At 43.4% G+C, this 19,068-nt stretch overlaps 11 protein-coding genes and 1 non-coding gene across 12 annotated transcripts; 7 read left to right on the top strand and 5 right to left on the bottom strand.

The window, feature by feature from the left end:
* Positions 1–20: 20 nt before the first annotated feature.
* Positions 21–865, top strand: LALA0_S03e09758g (LALA0S03e09758g1_1; the record flags this gene model as incomplete). Its single annotated transcript, XM_022773502.1, has 2 exons — positions 21–56; positions 110–865. The coding sequence occupies 2 exons, from the start codon at positions 21–23 to the stop codon at positions 863–865; spliced, it is 792 nt and encodes a 263-aa protein (XP_022627969.1).
* Positions 866–935: 70 nt separating this feature from the next.
* PGS1 (LALA0S03e09736g1_1) lies at positions 936–2,492 on the bottom strand (the record flags this gene model as incomplete). Its single annotated transcript, XM_022773501.1, has 1 exon — positions 936–2,492. The coding sequence occupies one exon, from the start codon at positions 2,490–2,492 to the stop codon at positions 936–938; it is 1,557 nt and encodes a 518-aa protein (XP_022627968.1).
* A 142-nt stretch (positions 2,493–2,634) lies between these two features.
* On the top strand, positions 2,635–2,706 carry LALA0_S03e09714r. Its single transcript has one exon. It is a non-coding gene; the product is annotated as a tRNA-Arg (tRNA).
* Positions 2,707–2,877: 171 nt separating this feature from the next.
* Positions 2,878–3,777, bottom strand: LDB16 (LALA0S03e09692g1_1; the record flags this gene model as incomplete). Its single annotated transcript, XM_022773500.1, has 1 exon — positions 2,878–3,777. The coding sequence occupies one exon, from the start codon at positions 3,775–3,777 to the stop codon at positions 2,878–2,880; it is 900 nt and encodes a 299-aa protein (XP_022627967.1).
* A 1,515-nt stretch (positions 3,778–5,292) lies between these two features.
* ILV6 (LALA0S03e09670g1_1) lies at positions 5,293–6,198 on the top strand (the record flags this gene model as incomplete). The annotated part of the gene is made up of 1 exon (XM_022773497.1): positions 5,293–6,198. One exon carries the CDS (start codon positions 5,293–5,295, stop codon positions 6,196–6,198), a length of 906 nt encoding a protein of 301 aa, XP_022627966.1.
* A 134-nt stretch (positions 6,199–6,332) lies between these two features.
* Positions 6,333–7,454, bottom strand: MRP7 (LALA0S03e09648g1_1; the record flags this gene model as incomplete). The annotated part of the gene is made up of 1 exon (XM_022773496.1): positions 6,333–7,454. The coding sequence occupies one exon, from the start codon at positions 7,452–7,454 to the stop codon at positions 6,333–6,335; it is 1,122 nt and encodes a 373-aa protein (XP_022627965.1).
* Positions 7,455–7,632: 178 nt separating this feature from the next.
* On the top strand, positions 7,633–8,364 carry SGF29 (LALA0S03e09626g1_1; the record flags this gene model as incomplete). Its single annotated transcript, XM_022773495.1, has 1 exon — positions 7,633–8,364. The coding sequence occupies one exon, from the start codon at positions 7,633–7,635 to the stop codon at positions 8,362–8,364; it is 732 nt and encodes a 243-aa protein (XP_022627964.1).
* Positions 8,365–8,818: 454 nt separating this feature from the next.
* GBP2 (LALA0S03e09604g1_1) lies at positions 8,819–10,237 on the top strand (the record flags this gene model as incomplete). Its single annotated transcript, XM_022773494.1, has 2 exons — positions 8,819–8,833; positions 9,038–10,237. 2 exons carry the CDS (start codon positions 8,819–8,821, stop codon positions 10,235–10,237), a joined length of 1,215 nt encoding a protein of 404 aa, XP_022627963.1.
* Positions 10,238–10,587: 350 nt separating this feature from the next.
* LALA0_S03e09582g (LALA0S03e09582g1_1) lies at positions 10,588–11,037 on the top strand (the record flags this gene model as incomplete). Its single annotated transcript, XM_022773493.1, has 2 exons — positions 10,588–10,672; positions 10,730–11,037. 2 exons carry the CDS (start codon positions 10,588–10,590, stop codon positions 11,035–11,037), a joined length of 393 nt encoding a protein of 130 aa, XP_022627962.1.
* A 61-nt stretch (positions 11,038–11,098) lies between these two features.
* BUD3 (LALA0S03e09560g1_1) lies at positions 11,099–15,562 on the bottom strand (the record flags this gene model as incomplete). The annotated part of the gene is made up of 1 exon (XM_022773492.1): positions 11,099–15,562. The coding sequence occupies one exon, from the start codon at positions 15,560–15,562 to the stop codon at positions 11,099–11,101; it is 4,464 nt and encodes a 1,487-aa protein (XP_022627961.1).
* Positions 15,563–16,751: 1,189 nt separating this feature from the next.
* On the top strand, positions 16,752–17,879 carry DCC1 (LALA0S03e09538g1_1; the record flags this gene model as incomplete). Its single annotated transcript, XM_022773491.1, has 1 exon — positions 16,752–17,879. The coding sequence occupies one exon, from the start codon at positions 16,752–16,754 to the stop codon at positions 17,877–17,879; it is 1,128 nt and encodes a 375-aa protein (XP_022627960.1).
* A 71-nt stretch (positions 17,880–17,950) lies between these two features.
* On the bottom strand, positions 17,951–18,775 carry PET8 (LALA0S03e09516g1_1; the record flags this gene model as incomplete). The annotated part of the gene is made up of 1 exon (XM_022773490.1): positions 17,951–18,775. One exon carries the CDS (start codon positions 18,773–18,775, stop codon positions 17,951–17,953), a length of 825 nt encoding a protein of 274 aa, XP_022627959.1.
* Positions 18,776–19,068: the final 293 nt, after the last annotated feature.

Here is a 19,068-nt window from a genome sequence, read left to right as displayed (position 1 = left end):
GTCCATTTGTCGAACTGAGAATGTCAACCATTGTTTCTATTCCGCTTGTTTTCAACGTATGTTTATGCTGTCCATGAATTTTGTGGAATTTTTGAACTAACCCTCTCAGTGTGGCGCTGCCCTTTATCAAAGACGTTATAACCGACTACATAAATCAATTAGTGGACTGTCATACGATTTCTACGTGCTCAGTTTCACTTCTTATTTCCTGAGCGTGTACAGTGGACTGAACTATTTTTTTTCAACGCTACTGCACAAACAGCTTTTCCGGCGCTTCCCTATATTCTTCGAACGAAACGCAAAAGAGATCCCTGTATCTGCGACTATTCTCCTGACTGACATTGCCAACCTAATATGTACGAGTGCCGTGCTCAAACAGCTTTTTGATTATAGATCAACTAGACGCGAAACTCAAAATGTTTCGCTTATTTGCACCATCATAGTAGCCGCATGCGCCGTCTTTACTGTTGTCACATATGAATGCGCAACCTGGTATTTACCGGACGGAAACAGCGGAAGATTCGGCGTGTTTTATCTGGACCATGTCAATTATTCCTGGATACTAGCCACTCTTCTCTCAAGTTTTCGACTGTTGCCCCAGTTGACTGTAAACTTTATGGAAAGAAGTACGCAAGGGATCTCCTCCAAGTTCGTGGTTTTGAGCACCTTATCTGCGGCATCTCAGCTCATCGTAGAGATCTGTTTTAGACGAAAGTCGCACCCGTACATGCCACTTAATGGTAAACCGCTCTTTGAATCTCTACTAAACTTGCTTCTTCTGCTAGCGGTAAATTACCAAGTTCACCATGTATACTGGAACCAAGGTCATAGCCTTGTGAAGCGCACAGTGTCAAGGATGTCATAAACGACATATTAACTATTCGAAAGATATATTTTGTATGTACATGAGATGCTTAGTTATGCGGTCATAAAAATCACAATCGCTTTCCTATTATTTTGGTTGCAACACGAACACCGAAACCTACTTGACGATCAAGCTCGTCTTCAAAGTTTTGGGTTGTGATTTCTCTAGTATTGGCAATAAGACGGTCGACTTCTGCTTGCATGGCATCCTTCAAGTCAGAGTCTCTTGTCACTATCGCTACATTCGACTCCAAGTCAACCGAATATGCTCTTCTAGTATAGTTGGATGAGCCGATGATTGTCACTGCTGGTCTAAGATCTGTTGAGTCATTTTCGGAAAGCCAAATACCCTTTGCGTGGTAGGACCAACCATTCGGCGTGTTAACCACTCCCTTTTGCCACTCTTTTAAAAGAATCTGCGACTCTTTGCCGCTGGCTCTCACGTCTTGAAGAAACTTGTGAGACAAGTGTAAATATGCTCCTGGCAGATGTCTTGAAACGCCCTTTGACTGATAAAACCCGTTTGCTTGTGGAGAAGCAGTTATCACGTTCCCTCTTTCAGAGGGAGAAAGAAGCAATAGTTTTTTAATTTCTGGTAGCATGTTAAAATATCCAGCTGTGAACGTCCAATTTACTGATTTATCAGTGATGCACGAGAGGATTTTGAGAATAGTGGGCTTCTCTGTAGAATAATCCACTCCCTTTTTGAAGATCGGTGTGAATTGGGAAATTGGGTAAACAGCAGTTTGATATTCATCATCATTAGAAATCGGAAGTTGGGACGGTACTTGTGAGTTTCCAGCAAGAAAATTGCGCAAGGCTTCGGAGCACGTTTTGAGGAATTCGTTTCGATTGAGAAGAGGCTCAACTGTCAAATTATTCTTGGGCCAAACCATTTTGAATCTCTGAAGTGATTCAGAGTAATGCACTTGATAGCTCATACTACTTATGAGCCTATGGAGGTCGAAGTAGTAATTTGAAAAGCCCCTAGACTTGAACAAGTAGTATCTATCTTGTCGGTTGGTAAAATAGTCACTTGACAGGTTAGCACCCGATAAGATTACCTCATCATCAATACCGTATATTTTCATATGTTGTAGCCCTATGCCTTCATTGAACCGCTTAGGTATCAATGCATTTTTAATTTTGGTGAGTTCTGGCGTTCGATATAAGCGAATGTCAACTCTCCCTTGGTGTTCCTTTACCAGCTTAGACAGAAGGGAGGCAGAGCAGGCATTAGGAGCTTCTCTAGTGCCTCGCAGCCCATCGACGAGGAAGTAAACTCGCAGATTATCGTTGTGATCGAGAGCCTTCGAGATACAAGCTATCAGTTCCTCTTGCGATGTCCCAATGTAGAGAGATGCTATAAAAATTCTGCGCTTTGCTGAACAAATTTTATCTTTTAAAGTCTCGTAGAACGATGCAGGAGTTGGCAGGATTTCGATCTCGCCCTTTTTGAAGTAGAAGCACGTATTAAGGCTGGACAACTGTTCTCTGACCACTGTTGTGAAGGGTCGCGCTTCGGCAAGAGGGGGATTATTAGCAAGCATCCTAGCTCCTGATGATACCATACAGGAACAACTGAAGAGGCGCAGACCTGTTAGTGATAGTCGTTGCCTGTTGATCATCTGCCGAGCGGATTCATCCACGCCAGTCCTACCCTACTGATGTGAGAAATAGATTGGTATAAACAACCTCAGATATCTATTCAAGAGCATTTGACAATCTGCTGCCCTAAATAAAGCGCGTAGACCTTCAATTTTAACAAATGCTTGCGTGGCGTAATGGCAACGCGTCTGACTTCTAATCAGAAGATTGTGGGTTCGACCCCCACCGTGAGTGCTTTTTTTTATAATTTCAATAAGCCGACACTCGGATATTCTTGACGGTCTTGGTACATAGGGTTGTCACGAAAGATAACAGAGTGCTGCAATTTGCAATGCTGATTATTTGAAATTATGTACTAATGAGGATCGTGGTTCATATGCCTTCTTTTATCCCTCCATTACGATTTTAATGATTCACTGGCTTGAGGTGGGTATAATTATGCTGTTCCAAGCCCGATGCATACAAGGAGCGGTGGTACGTTGAACCACGAGCAGTGGTCTCCGTTTTTAGCGTATCTGGAAGCTCCTCGTGTGGGTCCCACATGTTTGAGGACATAGATGCAGTATCATCGTCGAGTTCGTTGCTCATTTCTGAGAGCCGCGACGAATCACCTTTAGAGTTTCCAGGTCGCAACGGGGTCCTTGGTACTTTCATTTGGAAAAAGTCATGAGGAAGTTTGGAAGCAAGGTTAGAGGAGCTTCCACGAGAGGACCGTGAAACTTTTCGCTGAGGTTGGTTGACTCGAGTTCCAGGGCTGGCATTGGTAGAAGGAGAATATGCTTGTGTATACTGCCATGAATTCGGTGTGCTCTTGATCTGCTCTTCTTCCCTTATTACGAAACGGCGTATGCGGTTCGTCAGACTTCCGAATATGTCCACTCTTTTGTCAGGTATACGGATCATTCTATGCAAAATGCCCAATATAATGCCGAACCATATACCGAAACTAATCCCAATGAAGATCATTGTGATCAGGTATTGCAAGCAGAGGGTGATAGTTACGTATGTCAAATGCAGGTTCATTTCAGTAATGTCACTAATTGACGTATTGTAAAACAGAAAGAGCGGGACATTGGTTGGTAATAGTGCTAAGTTCGTCAAATTTCGGACCAGTATTTTTGCTGGAGACCAAAAAAAGGTTCTAAATAGTTGAATGAAAGGCCTTACCGACAACAGATATATTAAATTTGCAATAGCGCTGCATACTTTCAGGCCATATTTAATTGCGCCCCAAACTGGTGAGGTGAGCAACTGCAGTTGGTTCAGTATCCAAGTTTTCGAAGGAGCTTCATCGACATAAGACATCTAAGTTGGCACAAATGACGCTGTTCAATACTAGCTTCTCTGTTCCTTCACGGTTAAATGCCCTGACTGTCGTTAAGTTTCAAAAGCTATATTGTTGTTGTTACCCTCTCTTTTTACGGACACTTGATAATTCCGGTATATAATAAGACTAGATTGTTTTCACATCAAAAGTGAGTCCTATTCATAAGGTCCTTACTGGAATTGATGCTGTCTAGCCAACTCGTTGCCGCTCAAGGGGTCTTATAAGTCTATATGCTCTTTTGAATGCCGAGTTGTGCTTTAGCTAGTCAAATTCTTGCGTACCCTCCTATTTCTGCCCCGTCTTCCTTAACTTTTGAGTGGATTAACGGGTTCTATTAACGGAGAAGATAAAGCTTGGGAACGGGTGAACCACACTTTTGATACAACCGTGATTCTCCTGTTCGCAGGATCGTGAAGGCTCATCGGACGAGTTTCGAGCAATGATTTCATTCTTTCGAAACACTCGATGTCCCGCTACAATTTTTTTCATGTAGAATGAGTCCATTACTTCAGCGCAGACTCAGAACTTCGTAGTACTCTTCCCTTTGTACCGTAGAAAGCGAAGGTGTTTCTTCAATTCTTGCACCACAAGCGTCGATGCCTAAAGACCCTCGCAGTGTATGCTCCGCATCTGGACATATCCTCTCCATTGGAGGGTTTAAAAGTAGAGTTAGTCTTCACACCGCAATATGCAAGAAAACCGGCCTGATTCTCTTAGATTTAGCAGTGCCATCCTGTCAACAATAGCTGCCTAACATAAGACCACAAATGACTGCTTGTCCGTCATTCTGTTGTTCTAGGGTATCGCGCAAAATGTCACATTTCCGTTTGTTTAGGAAGCTTGGTCTTACCTCGTTAAAAGGTGTCAAATATATTTTCTGAACCTCAATGTCGGTAGATGAAATCAAAACATGAAACCAAACCGGAAAGATGCTACAAGCCGCAACTAATGCGTAAATTGAGAATGCAATGATTTAATCGTACCTCGACACGTCTTTAGCTTCGCAGAAACGTTAGCATCTATTATTTTCTTTCCGGACCTTTTCTCTTTTTATTGTTGGTCAAAAAAAGGTTGTTGCAGCTTAAATTGTTTTAAAAGTACATTGTAGCATAGGCACTGTCTATAAGAGAGACTAATTGAGGACCATACTATTCAGCTCAATGGAATAAGAAGGGGCTTACATGTAGACAAAACTTTTTACGGCTCGTCAATTACCGCCAAGGTTTCGAAGTTGTCAAGAATTGCGAATTCGAGCTTGGAAATGCTTTGCTTTATTTACCAGCTTTGAGCGGGTTACATCTGAATGTGCAAGAGAGATGTGAGTCAATGTGCTTTGTCTTATTCAATACATTCAAACTCATTTAATTGAGTCAGAATCTAAAAATTTTTTAAATATGATTATAGAAATCAGGATAGGTTTAAGTTTATGATAATTTGAAAACCAGCATTTTCACCTGACGTTGATACCAATTCAATCATTCACATCCATTGCAATGATTAAGGCATTTGTCAGGACAAGAGCTGCCGAAAAACTACTTGTTCGTCACAGTTCGTCGTCAACCTCAGCTTTGGCTTACAAGCAATTGCATAAAAACAAAATAAGTCCAGCCTTGCCCACCTTGGAAACACCCTCTTGGAGTGCCAAATCCGCTGTGTCCTCGATAATTTACGAAACACCCACGCTAACTCGCACGTCACGGAAACAGCATGTTTTAAACTGCTTGGTCCAAAATGAGCCTGGTGTTCTCTCCAGAATCAGTGGTACTCTTGCAGCCAGAGGCTTCAACATCGATTCTCTTGTGGTGTGCAATACCGAAGTCAAGGATCTGAGCAGAATGACAATTGTTTTGCAGGGCCAAGATGGCGTCATCGAACAAGCAAGACGCCAAATTGAAGATCTTGTACCTGTCTATGCTGTTTTGGACTATTCCAATGCTGACATTATCAAGCGAGAGCTATTAATGGCTCGTGTTTCTTTACTTGGGGCCGAATATTTCGAAGACCTTATCCAGCACCATGAAAAAACCGGTTCGGAGGGTCAAAGTGGTTCGAATGACGTCGTATCCCAGATCAGGAGCAAGCAGTTCCATCCATCTAATTTGCCATTGAGCGAAAACCTCAGAATGAAACACGAACATCTTAGAAGCTTAACTACCCTTGCTGAGAACTTTGGAGGCCGTGTTGTGGACATCAGTGAAACAAATTGTATTATCGAACTGAGTGCGAAGCCCTCGCGTGTTTCTGCATTTTTGAAACTGGTCGAGCCTTTTGGAGTGCTTGAAGTTGCCAGAAGTGGTATGATGGCTTTGCCAAGAACTCCTTTAGAATCTAAAGACGATGAGGACCTTGAGAATCAGATCAGCGATATCGTTGACCTTTCACAGCTACCTCCTGGTTAGAAAGGAACGATGAACAAGTCAAGTAAGAAGTTTTAATCTCTACCCTAACTTATTTTCATGGTGTGTAATGCTAAACGCTGAGCTGGTTTGCGGTTGATATTTACAGATGTGTATGTGTAGGGCGGTTTTTTACTTCAAAGCTTGCTCAAAAATGCAGTTTTAGCTCTAGGTATGGAGTCAATGGTTCTTCTGCTATGATTGAATCTCTTTTGCACGTTAAAGTTCTTGTCAGTATTAGCAACCGTAGCTTCAGTCTCCGGCAGGACAGGTTTCAAAAACCGTCTTCTTATAAGGACCTCTTCAGATCTTGTCAAAAAATCAGCGGCAGAATGGAAGAGTTTCTCCATCTCTCTTTTCTCCTTTAACGTGGTGACTTTCATCTCTGACAGTCTTTTGAGAAGTTCAGCTTTGCGCTCACCACGCTCAGATTGCGAAATGTGCTTTATTAATTCAAGTCTGTTGTTGAAAGAGGTAGAATGGTCAATTTTAGTTGTCATTCCGTGAAGCTCGCGCAACTTGGTAGAAAGGACTTCGTCTGTCCAGCTTTCACGCTTCGCCTGCAACTCCAATTCTTGCTCCAAGTAATGGCGAGCGTAGAATTGAGCATCTGCCAGATTGAATCCATTTTTGAGGCTTGAACGTAGGCGGATGAGATAGGCGACAGCAGAACCTGCGACATTGTTGTCGAAACCCAAATCAAGGGTATCGCTGATAACTTTTGAAAACTGTAGGGAGATGGCTTGTCTACTGCTTTCACGCTTTTCAATACCATCAGCAATCGAGTCCCGGGCCAAGTATTGTTTTCTGGAGAGCGAATTGCTTTCCTTCTGTGCCATCTCAGGATTCTCTATAAGCTGGCGTCCGAAGCGTCTTACACGGGGAGCAAAGTGCGGGGTAGGGAGTTTGGATTTCTCCTTAAGTGCTACACCCACGAACTTTCGCTTAGGATGAAAGGGATCCAAATAAAAACGCACAAATCCGGGCTCCAGCGCGAAGATAGTGTGATCTTTACCAATTCCGACATTTTCGCCGGGGAAAAATTTAGTTCCACGCTGCCTCATAAGAATTTCTCCAGGATTAACCGCTTGTCCTTCGTTCTTTTTGGGTCCCAAACGACGACCTGCTGAGTCTTTCATAGACGTTCTGGATCCTGCAGCTTTTTTTGTAGCGGTTCTTACATGTTGCAAGACGTTGACCACATAACTTAGACGTGCTTTCGTTAGCCCGAGCAAACTCGTACTACTCCAAAGCGTCATTGTGAGTTTACTGGATAAGTTTGGCGCTTTTTGTCACTTTCTTGACGAAAACTACTAACTCTTTCTACTTTAAGTTCGATCGTTAAATTAAATTTTTAATTATCAAAAAAGCGTTGTCGAATATTGACGGGAATATATCGCGAAAATAAGAATTATCAGCGGTTAAAAGCTGAATAGTATGGACGACCAGTGGGATGCGGTTGTCTCAACACTCCAAGAGCTCTATAAGAAGCATGAAGTTCAAAGTTTCGACGACATGGTTAACGAGAAAAGGCTAAATTTTCAAAACTTGGCGCTGGATCAACTGCGATCACAGCTCGATGTGTTTTCGACGCATTCGCAAAATGTGGAGAGTGCTTTAGGACTGATTCGTGTGATATCCTCAAATCTGGGAGGAATAATCAAGCAGTGGGAGGAAGAGGCAGAAAAAACGGACGAGAGAGATGTTGTTTACGCGGAGTCGTTTCAGGGTCGGTCGTTTTGGACAAGTCCTTTTAACCCCAGCGAGCCTATCGTTCTGGAGTCAGAAGTTGCATACAAGCCAAAAAGAGGTGGAGACGGTGAATGGTTTCAATGTCAGGTTATCAAGATTTCAAACGACGGCACAAAGTTTGAAGTCCGTGATCCTGAGCCCGACGAATTGGGAAACCCAGGTCAAATATACAAATGCAGCTGGAAGGATATCATCTTGCTACCTGCAGTGAGCGCTCCAAAATACCAAACTCCGAACTACCCCGGGGGAACAAAAGTGCTAGCGCGTTATCCTGAGACAACCACTTTTTATCCAGCAGTCGTCATTGGGCACAAACGGGACGGAACCTGCAAATTGAGATTTGACGGCGAGGAGGAGGTTGACAAAGAAACAGAGGTAGCAAGGAGACTAGTTTTGCCATATCCGGCACGTCGGTAAATTATAACTGGTGTCAAAATGAAGGAGAGACTAGGTCAATTGGAGAAAAATTAATCAGAATTGGACCATTGGTGCTGCTGGCTTTTGACGTGCACAAGATGTTCTCCCGTCACAGTTAAAAAAGGAGCTCAAACGTAATGGTCATAAACGAATTATGTTATTTGTCCTTGCCGTCAGCAGAACCACTAGGAAAGAGCAAAAAAAAGGGCTCTGCAGAAAATCATGCAAGCGTTGGAAGAGTGAGACTAGTCCACCAGCGTTTTGTAAATAATGATCTTTACTGTTCTTAGGCGCTTTATGATCAGAATGCGTCAGTAATCGAAATCTGATCACGTTCATCAAATTTCAAGATTGAGATAAAAAATATTATGAGCCTGTCGGCGACACACACGATAAAAACCGTGAACTGAAGCAGTCCATCGAACCTGACAGCAAGATCTGTAACTGAGATACAATGAGCAACGAATATGTATGTTTAATCGCAAAAGAGATTTCATTGAAATCCAATTAAATGTGGTCGTCAAGATTGAGGACCTCAGTCTGCCTTAATAAGCTTAGGACATGAGGCAATAGCTAAGATCTATCCAGCATCTACGAAGCAGACTAGAAAAAGGTAGACTTAGACTTTATTTTGCATCATTTCGAATTTTGAGACTAATTGAATTAACTGCAGTACGACCAAAGGACTCGGTCCAGATCTCCAGAAAGTCGGAACGCACCGGTCAGCGACTACCGCTCTGAAGCACCTCGTCGAAGCAGATATAACAATGGTAATACTGAATCATACGGAGAGAGTATGGGAAATTTTAGTAGGCGGGGTGGAAGACCAAGAGGAGGGCGTCGTGGGTTTAGAGGTGGCCGTGGCGGCTATGACGATTTCCCACCACGCAACAGAGGACGGAGAGAATTTAGAGAGCATGGCCCAAAGATGTCTGAGGATACCGACTCTGAACAAAGCAATAGGCTTGACAGAAACTACGAGAACAGCGTATTTGTGGGAAACCTAACTTACGATTGTCAGGGCTCCGACCTAACAGAGTTGTTCGAAGAGGTTGGAAGCGTTGTTCGGTCTGACATTATAACCTCGCGTGGCCACCACAGAGGTATGGGTACGGTGGAGTTCACCAACCCGCATGACGTAAGTGAAGCTATTCGAAAATTCAATGGCCACTCATTTCTGGGAAGGGAGATTTTTGTACGTGAAGATAATCCTCCACCTGCGAGCAAAAGGGGCGATGAAAGACGGGAAGCACAAATATCGCTTACGGATAGGTTCCATCCAGGATACGAGGTATTCATTGCCAACCTGCCGTTCTCCATTTCGTGGCAGTCTTTGAAGGATGTATTCAAAGAGTGCGGCGTTCCAACGAGGGCAGACGTCAAGTTGGACCGTAACGGCAGGTCGAGAGGTTTTGGAACCGTGATTTACGAAACTCGAAACGAGGCTCAAGCGGCTTTGGACAGATTTCACGGATTTGAGCTCGAGGGCAGAATTCTCGAACTTAAGCGAGGACATGGACCATGGGGCGATGAATCACCAGAACCACAATTTGAGGCAGACGACGTCCCATCTACTAATGACAGTGTCAACTCTGAATTGACCGAGAACGCCGTAGGTCAGGGAGAGAAGTCGAACAAAGTGTATGTCGAAAATTTGCCATACGCTACTGCTCAAAGTGACTTGTACGATCTTTTTGAGATCATAGGTCCTGTTGAAAAGGCAGAGTTGAGACTGGACTCTACAGGTGGGCCAACCGGGGTCGCAGTAGTGCAGTATAACGATGAGGAACATGCCGATCTTTGCATCAGCAGACTTGATAACTATTCTTACGGAGGAAATGAACTCGCCATTTCTTACGTGAGCTATCACTAAGCTTTTGTGAGGTGCTGATCAATCCTATAGTGCAATACTCATCCACTACCGGGAAAAAGTTCCAGAGTAAGCATCTCTTTAACAAACTAGGCGGTGTCGAAGCCATGTGACTCTTTTCTCAGTGAAGATCGAACAATGTTGAAATTAAACATTAGGAAGGGCGTTCGATGCTCAACTCCGTCAAACTCCAGAACATCAAGTAAATATTCAGCGCAGCTGAACTGTATATACATTCGCCTCGCTTAACTCTCAAAAAGGGCGCCTTGTATCAATAGGATCAGTTTAGTGTCAAACGGAAAAGTGGCCACCTGAACTCGAGAAGCCGTTGATAACAGGGTTCCTTTGATCAAATGATCTTCAATGGTGTGAGCCTAGTTTTCGTCGCTCTACTTTGTTGTGCAGTTCTGGCATTCATACGGCGTGAGCAGATTAGAAGTATGTTGTAGTTCTCGAGCAGTCCAATTTCGTTTTACTTACCTTAAATGTTTTCAGACAATCGTGTTACGTGGGCAGGACTTAGAGGTTTCCTCATTAGAGATCCTCAAATTAGCCAAGGGTTTACTGAAGATATAGAATCTGGCCTTTCATCGAGTGAATTCGACCTATGGACGCATAATTTAGACGACCAAAGAGACGGTCTCGATGATATGGCCAAAAATCAAATCAAAGATATCATGAAAGAAGACCGAGTAGATTTTAATCAGGCAAGACTAATTTACTTACGGCGTCAATTTAGTCACAATGATATTGCTGAAGATGGGATGCCTTTGGATCCCAAAACCGTAGCTTTCGGCAGGTAAATTACTCTACAACTACCTCCTGTCCATCTTTATAGCTAAATATGCAAATGATTAATGAATGTTACTTGTAAAATGTTAGACGTGTCGGTTCAGAGTCTTCTGCGTCATCCTCATCATCGGTATGTACCAAGAGTCCCCGTAAATATGCATATGAAGAATCTGGTAAAAGCGCTTGTTCTTGCGGCGAGTCGATGGGGTTCGGATTGCGCCGTTTCTCCTCAATGTATCTTCTTTTTGTCTTAAGACTTATCTGAGCGAAAACTGATTCAGGCTGTTTACTCAGGTCAAACATGTCGAGCTTGCTGGGTGAAATCCACATTGCGTCATCGAGATCCTCGCTTTCTGAAAATTTATGGGCATTTTGAATAAAACCGCCTTTGCCCGTGGTACCATCGGTACATGTGAAGAAGGTATCAGTAGATCTTTCAATCGCAGGCAAGCGGTAGAAAATAGGCGCAGTATCTACCGGAGGCTGTTCAAGTATAGTGCGTGGACCCATCGTAGATGGCTGATCATATCGGGATGAGTCGAAGGTTTCGTCATTTCCGCTGAAGCTCATATGAAAAGAACTAAAGTCAGGATCGTTCAGAAGTTGTCCGGTAGTAGCATTTCTGCCTGTAGGACTTTGTTCGCGCTCAGATGGAGTGTAACTTATAAGGGCCATCCTTGCTTCTCCGAGGCCATCCTTGCGGTCAATACTGCTGCTTGATTGACTATTTGCTTGTCTTCTAGACCCATCGGCAACTTCTCCATTCGAAAAACTGTCGAGTGACATGTTCTGGCACCCGTCTCCTGGCGTTGTTGCCATTATCGAGTTTTTGCCGTGCCTCTCTACCGGTTGCCATTCCTTTCTTTCTGGCGAAGTGGTGGTAGAGTTTGGATTGAAGCTGATGAGTTTAGGAGATGTGTGATGTACAACCTTAAACCCGGATTTGCCCTTAAGACTTGGCGATGGCGGCTCTGGTGCCGACTCCGTAACATTTATGATCCGACTTGCGCTGCTTTGTATTCCCAGAGGCTCATTTACCTGAAAGTTCGAAGGACCAACATAATCAGGTGCTTCTAATGTTGTAGCTGGCGGCACGTCCGCACTTTTCTGCGGAAATTGTGATAGCGATGCTTCCGCAGCAGTCGCTCGTCTGTTGAAAGGTACAAACCTGCTGAAAGCATGTGATGCTGCCCCATCTTTGATAGCGTTTTGCTTAGATTTCGGCGACATTTCACTCGGCAGCGTCTTCCAGTTTGATGACTCGTCGCTTTCATCCAATACAAGTCTCATGTTTTCAAAAAACTCCGTGAACGAAGGAGATCTTACGAATTGACTACTCCCAATGCCTAATTTCTTAATTTCAGGAAATATGTCTTTGCGGCGTACGTCTTCGTGATTGATGTTAGCGCCTGCATCTGTAGCCTCTCTTGAAGACTTAAACTCTTCGTGGTCTTTCCTGTCGTTAGGGCTAGCCCGACTAGTTTTTAGGAGTTCGCTGGCACCAGGTTTCACTGAGGGAGGCTGCGCTATCCGCGTAAGTCTTTCTGAAGGTGAAGGCATTCGCTGTACAGAACTATTGTCGCTTCGGCTTTTAGCGACCATCAATTGGTCCTCATTTTCAGCCCCCATGTAAGCATCTCCGTAGAGGTCTTGATTGAAAAGTTTACTTTCACGCTCTTCTTGATTTACTCCGTAAAATCTTCGGTTCTGAGAAGGAGACATTCTATCATCGTCTAGATGCTTTTCTGAAGCTGAAAGTGGTGTGCCATCCTTGCTAGATACCTTATCGCTTAGAGAATGAGGTTCGTGAAAGCCGCGAGATCGTTTCACAGAGGTTTCAGTGGTAGATATGCTCGCCTTTTCGTCGATGCTGTTCGTTGACAAAGGAACATGTATGATGGAGCTCATGCGCTGTACAACGGTGTGTGAGCTGTTTGACCCTTTCGTACCGCCTTCAACATTGGCTGCTGCTGTTATCCTGCGTGCACCTCTTGTGCTGTCGGAAATGACTTTCTTCGACTTGAGGTCCTTCTTTTTAGTGAACAGACCTGAAATCCTGCCAATTATGCTTCTTCTCTTCTGTTTAGATGTCAATAGCAGTGTCTCGCTATTTTTTCTAATGACTTGGTGCTTCTGATCTAGCTCCTTACCTTCGGCGCGCTTCTTTTTACTTTGCTGGGTCCGCTCTTCCGAAGGTTTGATTTCATGACTCAAGTCATCCTTCGCACTTTTGAGAGTAGCTGTGATTGGAAGGGACTCAGGTCTCGATATTAACAGCGGAAAAGTCCCAGCGGGAGAGTTGTCTTCGGCTAAAGTTGGTGCAAGCTTAGCATCTTCGCTAAAATGATGTCCGACTCTTTTGACTAATTGACTATTGATCTCCAACAGTTCACTTAAAAAAGGAGACCGAGCCGTGGAATAAAACTGACTGTAAAGCGTCGTGAATTCTGACACTAGGGTTCGTACCAAGTTCTGCAGCTCCACAGTAAAGTGCTTTTCTCTTCCATCACAAGTCAATTCTGTCAGGGCGACAGTGCCATCTGGCTCCAGCGAGGCGAAAAACGCGACGACTAGGTTGTAGTCTTTTAGCACCTTCTGGTTTTGATTCATGTTTAAAAATAGAGAAAACCTCGATCTTATCCTCTCCATGGCGTAAGCATTGACTTCATGCGCAGTGGAAAAAACTTGAAGATCCTCGTCTGTGTAGCGAAAAAGGTGGAATGCAGTCTCTTTTTCTAAAATCTTTGCTTTAGCTATCAAATTAACGACCTCTGAACCTGTTAGCGACGATGAGATAATCTTGGCAGCAACTGCAGTGACATTGTTTGAGTTCAGATGATCGATTCGAATCATATCAGTCCCGAAGGTTGACGCTGCGACATCATTGACGTAAAAGTAATTAGCAACTCGTAACTCAGGAACTTTTGGTGGAAGAGGAACTTCATTAATGAGCGAGTTCATCAAAACGTCAGAAAGAAGTGGCTTTTTGCCTGCATAGCTGTCGTAATAAGAGCTGGTGTCGATGACGTTAAGAATTACGATGTAGTCACTGAAAATAACAAGAATATTCCTCTGCGTATTATCATTTGAATCCATGACATCGAAAACACCTACGACTCTTCTTTTCAGCCAGTTATATTGTAGTTCTGTGGGCCAGCCCCTAGCTAGCTCAGTTAAAAGCTTTCCAGATGGAGTGAAAACCCTCGTGTTGTAGGATTTCAATGGCTTCTCATCAGCTCCAAAAGAGTCGATGATGTCACAAATTTTCAAATAATGAGCTTCTGCCAAGTGTGCATTGCCTAAGGCCCATTTTTTGGTTGACCAAAGCCTATCAATGATTAGTTTTATCTTCAAAATGGTTTCTTGAGGACTTTTAATAATAGCATCAATTTTCATTTGCGTATAAAACTCGCGGCCAGGTAGTGCATCATGAAATTTAGCCAAGAACTCTTTGAGTTGCTTTGAAAAGTCTTTGGTGGCCGCGTCATGTCTTGTGTAAGCTTTGTAAAAGTATGGTATGGTAACGCTGCATGCCTTCAGCAACTCTTGTGAGCCGTAAGAGTGGGATGCCTTTAATGCATCTAAGAAGATACAATTAATTCTAGTCACCTCATCAATCGTCGGAGGGAATAAACGATTTAGTTTTGGTATGGAAAGACCTGCAATTTCTTCATTTGCGACCTCTATTCGGAGGGGGATTAAGAATTTTTGAAGAAACTCTACTAGTGTGAGGGTGAAATTGGTTTGTACCTGTAGCATTTCATTGCATATCATTGATACGATAGTATCGTCCTTTTCCACAAGCGTGTTACCCTCTGGTGACTTGTATATGATTTCTGTTTGTTCTGGTGAGTATTCTGTCAATGGGTCGAATAATTGTTCTAATTGATCCCCAAGGTGGAAAACAAGCTCATTGTTGGCCTCGATGGCGGATTCTTTGTGCTCATAAACAACGTCGAGAAGTAAGGATCCAGAATAACGAGGCCTTAGGAGGCCCAGGCAGTCCAAACTTTTGCCTATATCTCCAGGGGGGCAGAACCCTATCAACTGACAGTTGTTAGCAAGGTCACCAGCTGCTGTAGGATCATAATCGTATTTCATTTGCGGCTGAAGCTTAGGCACCAAGATGGGATCCAAATCGGCAAACTTTTGTAGCAATGAGACAGCGATACACTTTCTAACGCTTGACTCACGATTAGTTGGCGATAAGTTCTCGACTGCAGGATAGAACCGAGATTTTCGGGAGATATTTACCGCATCGTAATGTGTTGTTCCTAACTTATCCATTATGAGTGAGTTCAGCTTACTAGAAGTTGAACTCTTATAGACAGCAATGATAAAGTAGCCCCAAAGTAGTTCATCGAAACCCCTGTAGATTGCTGCGTTGGGAAATACATCTTTAACCCAGTTTTTCGATTCTGGCACGGAATCTACAAACAGGTTCTGGTGTAGTTCTACACATTTTCTCGGGAGCTGCTCTTTGGTTGAATTATAAGAAGCTTTTTGAGGTTCTACAATCCTTAGTACTTCCTCCATCGGTCTCGGTGGCGCGCAATTGCAGAACAAGATGGGTGTTTACTTTTCGAATTTCGAATCATTTAAGGTGAAGGTAATAAATGTAACCTCCAACATTGTAATTTTATTTCGAACTGGTACATCCAGAAACACGTGATATACATAAATTCCTTATCCTGTCGCTCTTCCGGCCAGAACCTGAGCGTCACTTATACGTTTCTTAATACTGGATTGACTTTTGAAATGGTGTGCCTAGCCATTTCTAATTTCTTGCTCGATTTACCACATTTCTAACCGATCTTGTCTAGTACTAGCTTAACATGCGAAAACCGGAAAAACAGCATCGCAGCTCTAAAAACGGATTTAGCTCACAAAGAGTGCGGATTAGCTTGAGTATTCATTGCTTTTCGTTCGTAACACCCCAATAAATGTAGTGTAGCAGAACTGGCGCCTTACCTGTGCTATAAGATTTTACGGTAAGCGTAGTGTGGGAAGCGTCCGTGTGCGTAGAAAGAAGAGTACGAAGCCAATGGCACACTAGTAAAACCCTGGTATGCGGAGGAAACCTTCTCAGAGAAATGCCTGGTCCATAAACTGACGCGTAAAGGGTGTTCTTTGAAACTAAGAAATAAATTGTCGTCGGGTCAAGGTTCAGATGAAAATTTCGGATATTGCTGCGAGCTACTGCTGTGTGATGGATTTGCTTCAATTAAAGGACAATTGATGGCCTCTGGCCTCTTTTCTACATTCTACTCTCAGCCTTGCATTCATGAACAAAAATTGGACCATCAAAGCATGTGCGCCACAATTTAACTCTTTACTTCTCTACTATGGCTTGCATTTAGCCAAGAAATCATTTCCCTTACTATAATCCTCTTTGGTACCACGCAATTTCTTGCACACGCGAGAACATCTCAGATATATTCTCAATCATATTACTTTTGGCGCATTGATTATTTTAGGCCCTCAGGCCGACTTTACAATCAATTACAGGAGCAGAGCCGCTCGCCATGTAGAGTGCCAGTGCAATCGCAGGTTTCAGACAGCCCCTCATTTGTGTTTAAATACTCTTCTGCCTGATTTTCACGAAAGTTTCGTGAACTATAGTGAGTTGGTTAGATTGACGCGTCAATTTAGATTATTCGAATCAATACTCGCAGCGATGCTTCAAACGAGAAAGGAAGCATTGTCTTAGAGGCAGAAGTTTAATATGCCTACGGCTAATTTATATTCGAAGTTGCAAACGGATGAAGACTACAAACTACTTGTTCTCAATGGTGAGCTGTTAGCCGCACTTGAGGGGAACAGCAAGCTCAAATTTAAAGCCCCAGGTCTCGAGGGCTCTGTCGTTCTTTGCTCTAATGACAAGACGTGGCTTCTGAGGCAGAAGAACCACTCCAATACTGCTCTCATAATGAGGGAATTTGTATCGAATGAGCTAGGTGAGGAAAAGATCAAACTTCCGGCGGGAATTGAAGAGCCCTCTGTAAATCATCTCGCATATACCAAACAAGGTAGCGAGCTCGAAGCACGCTTGACCATAGGTGATATCGACATTAGCATGCTACCGATTTACTCCGGAGATAATGAAAGTTTCAAGAAATCTTTACAGCAGTCAAATGGAATTCGATGGACGGTCGAAGAACTCGAGAACATTTCGCCCTGTTCAGAACAAGAATTTGCAGTAAAGTGGCCTATTTTAGGTGGCTGCAATGTGGAAGGAATAGCCTGCATTTTGTCACAAGAGTTCATCTCGAAGGTCCTTCATATCTTGTTAATGAGCTGTATGGCCGAATCTCTGAACTTTGAGTCGCTTGATGTGTCAAAGGTTTTCTCTGCCCTTAATAAGGATATGGGTGAGGGCGAAGAATTTAATCCTTTCAGTTTAGACGTGGTACGCACAGTTATAGGAAAGTTTTCGAGAGTAAACAAGCAGGGCAAATATGCTCTTCAAGTGAAAGCGGTAAGTCAATGGTACGGGATAGAAGCGCTCAAAAAGTTTGCCTCTTGCGCTTTGATACCTCAAGAAGAGTTTATGATCAAATGGAAAGCTCTCTTTCCGCCATATTTCAGATGTGATCTGGATTTCGCGGCACTGAGAGGATATTTTTACCGTCCTTTAGGTACCAGCATACAATACTTCTCAAAAGACGCACTACCCGACGATCCCAGGGGAAGGTTTGCATATCTTTTCAAACTACAGTCTACTTGGGATTTGAATGAGATGATACCTTATATCGAGCAGCTTAACACTACCGGCGTAAAAATCGACAACTTTGTTATGAAATATGCGAGACGAAAGAAACAAGGCAAGCTCACGCTGGTGAGCGCACGATGATACGATTTCATAGAATGATTCAAACAGTTACAAAGATGCTTTTGCGGGAAAAGTCGAAGCAGAACCTATAACTACGAAAGGAGAGAGTGAGCACTTTCATATACACCCAGGAAAATAGCACCTCCGGCACTTATCCATAAAGTTCTTGGACCTATACCACTCAAAAAAACTTTCCAGCCTTCCTGCTTGTAAATGTCTCGAGCCAAATTAAGAACTGGCACAGATTTTTTGCTGAGCATAAGCCTTGTTTTGAGCAAATCCAGTGGTGTGGTGGTAGCAGCAGCAATCCCACCGGCCACACAACCACAAAGCGCACCTTGCCATGGAGCGATTTGGTCTCGATTTGCAGCATGCGCCCATCTTTTCTTGAAATATTCATACAAAGGAAACTGGATGCAGGTAAAAGGAATTTCCCGCATGATTGTGGTGGACCAGCCGCGGTATAAGTTTCGCCTTACACCTTCGCCGTTTTGATTACGCAGCAGCTTTTTTAGCGTCTGCAAGGAAGAATCAGATTGATGAGTTTGTGTCCTTTGTTTGATCACCTCAGCAGGCACTCGTACCATACAAGCTGCAATTTCACCAGCGGAAGATGAAAACATATGAGTGGCCGTTTCAGCCATTTGACCATTTGATGGAATGAGTCTGTCAAAGGTAGGCCGTGAAAGAGACTTCATTCCATCATAAGTCACAAAAAAGAGGGACGCGCTAGGTGCACTTGCAACTACTGCACTTCCGAGGCCTCTATATATGCCATGGTAGCCTCCGTTAGCGAAAAATCCTCCTACTGCTTGGAGTCGAGTCTTCAAAGTGTCAATTGGGAAGAACACCAAATCTGTTGAGGTACCAGCAGCAGCCCCTGCCAAAAGAGATGCTACGAATGCTGCATTGCTCATTATTTTTTATCTGTTTTCGTTTCTCGAGCTTTTGATAGTGGTGACGCTTTAATTCGAGATCAGGGTTTTTTTCAATTATTGGGCTACGGTGTTAGAAAAGAGGTGAGCCTAAAAAGTAGCCTGACCACAATAGAGAGCAGTGTAAAACGCTAGCACTTTGATTGGAGTTTCCCTAGCAATCGAAAAACGCTTGTTCAGAAAAGCGAATTTTTTTGGGTTTGCCAAGAGAGCTCTCGGGACTTTTTTTTAGCATGGTGGTTTGCATGAAGGAAAATATTCAAAATGCCACGAGA

Source organism: Lachancea lanzarotensis, scaffold LALA0S03, assembly GCF_000938715.1.
Source record: "Lachancea lanzarotensis genome assembly LALA0, scaffold LALA0S03, whole genome shotgun sequence".
Taxonomy (NCBI): domain Eukaryota; kingdom Fungi; phylum Ascomycota; class Saccharomycetes; order Saccharomycetales; family Saccharomycetaceae; genus Lachancea; species Lachancea lanzarotensis.
The sequence above is the reverse complement of the archived record's forward strand: the minus strand, read 5'-3'. Positions and strand labels throughout refer to the sequence as shown.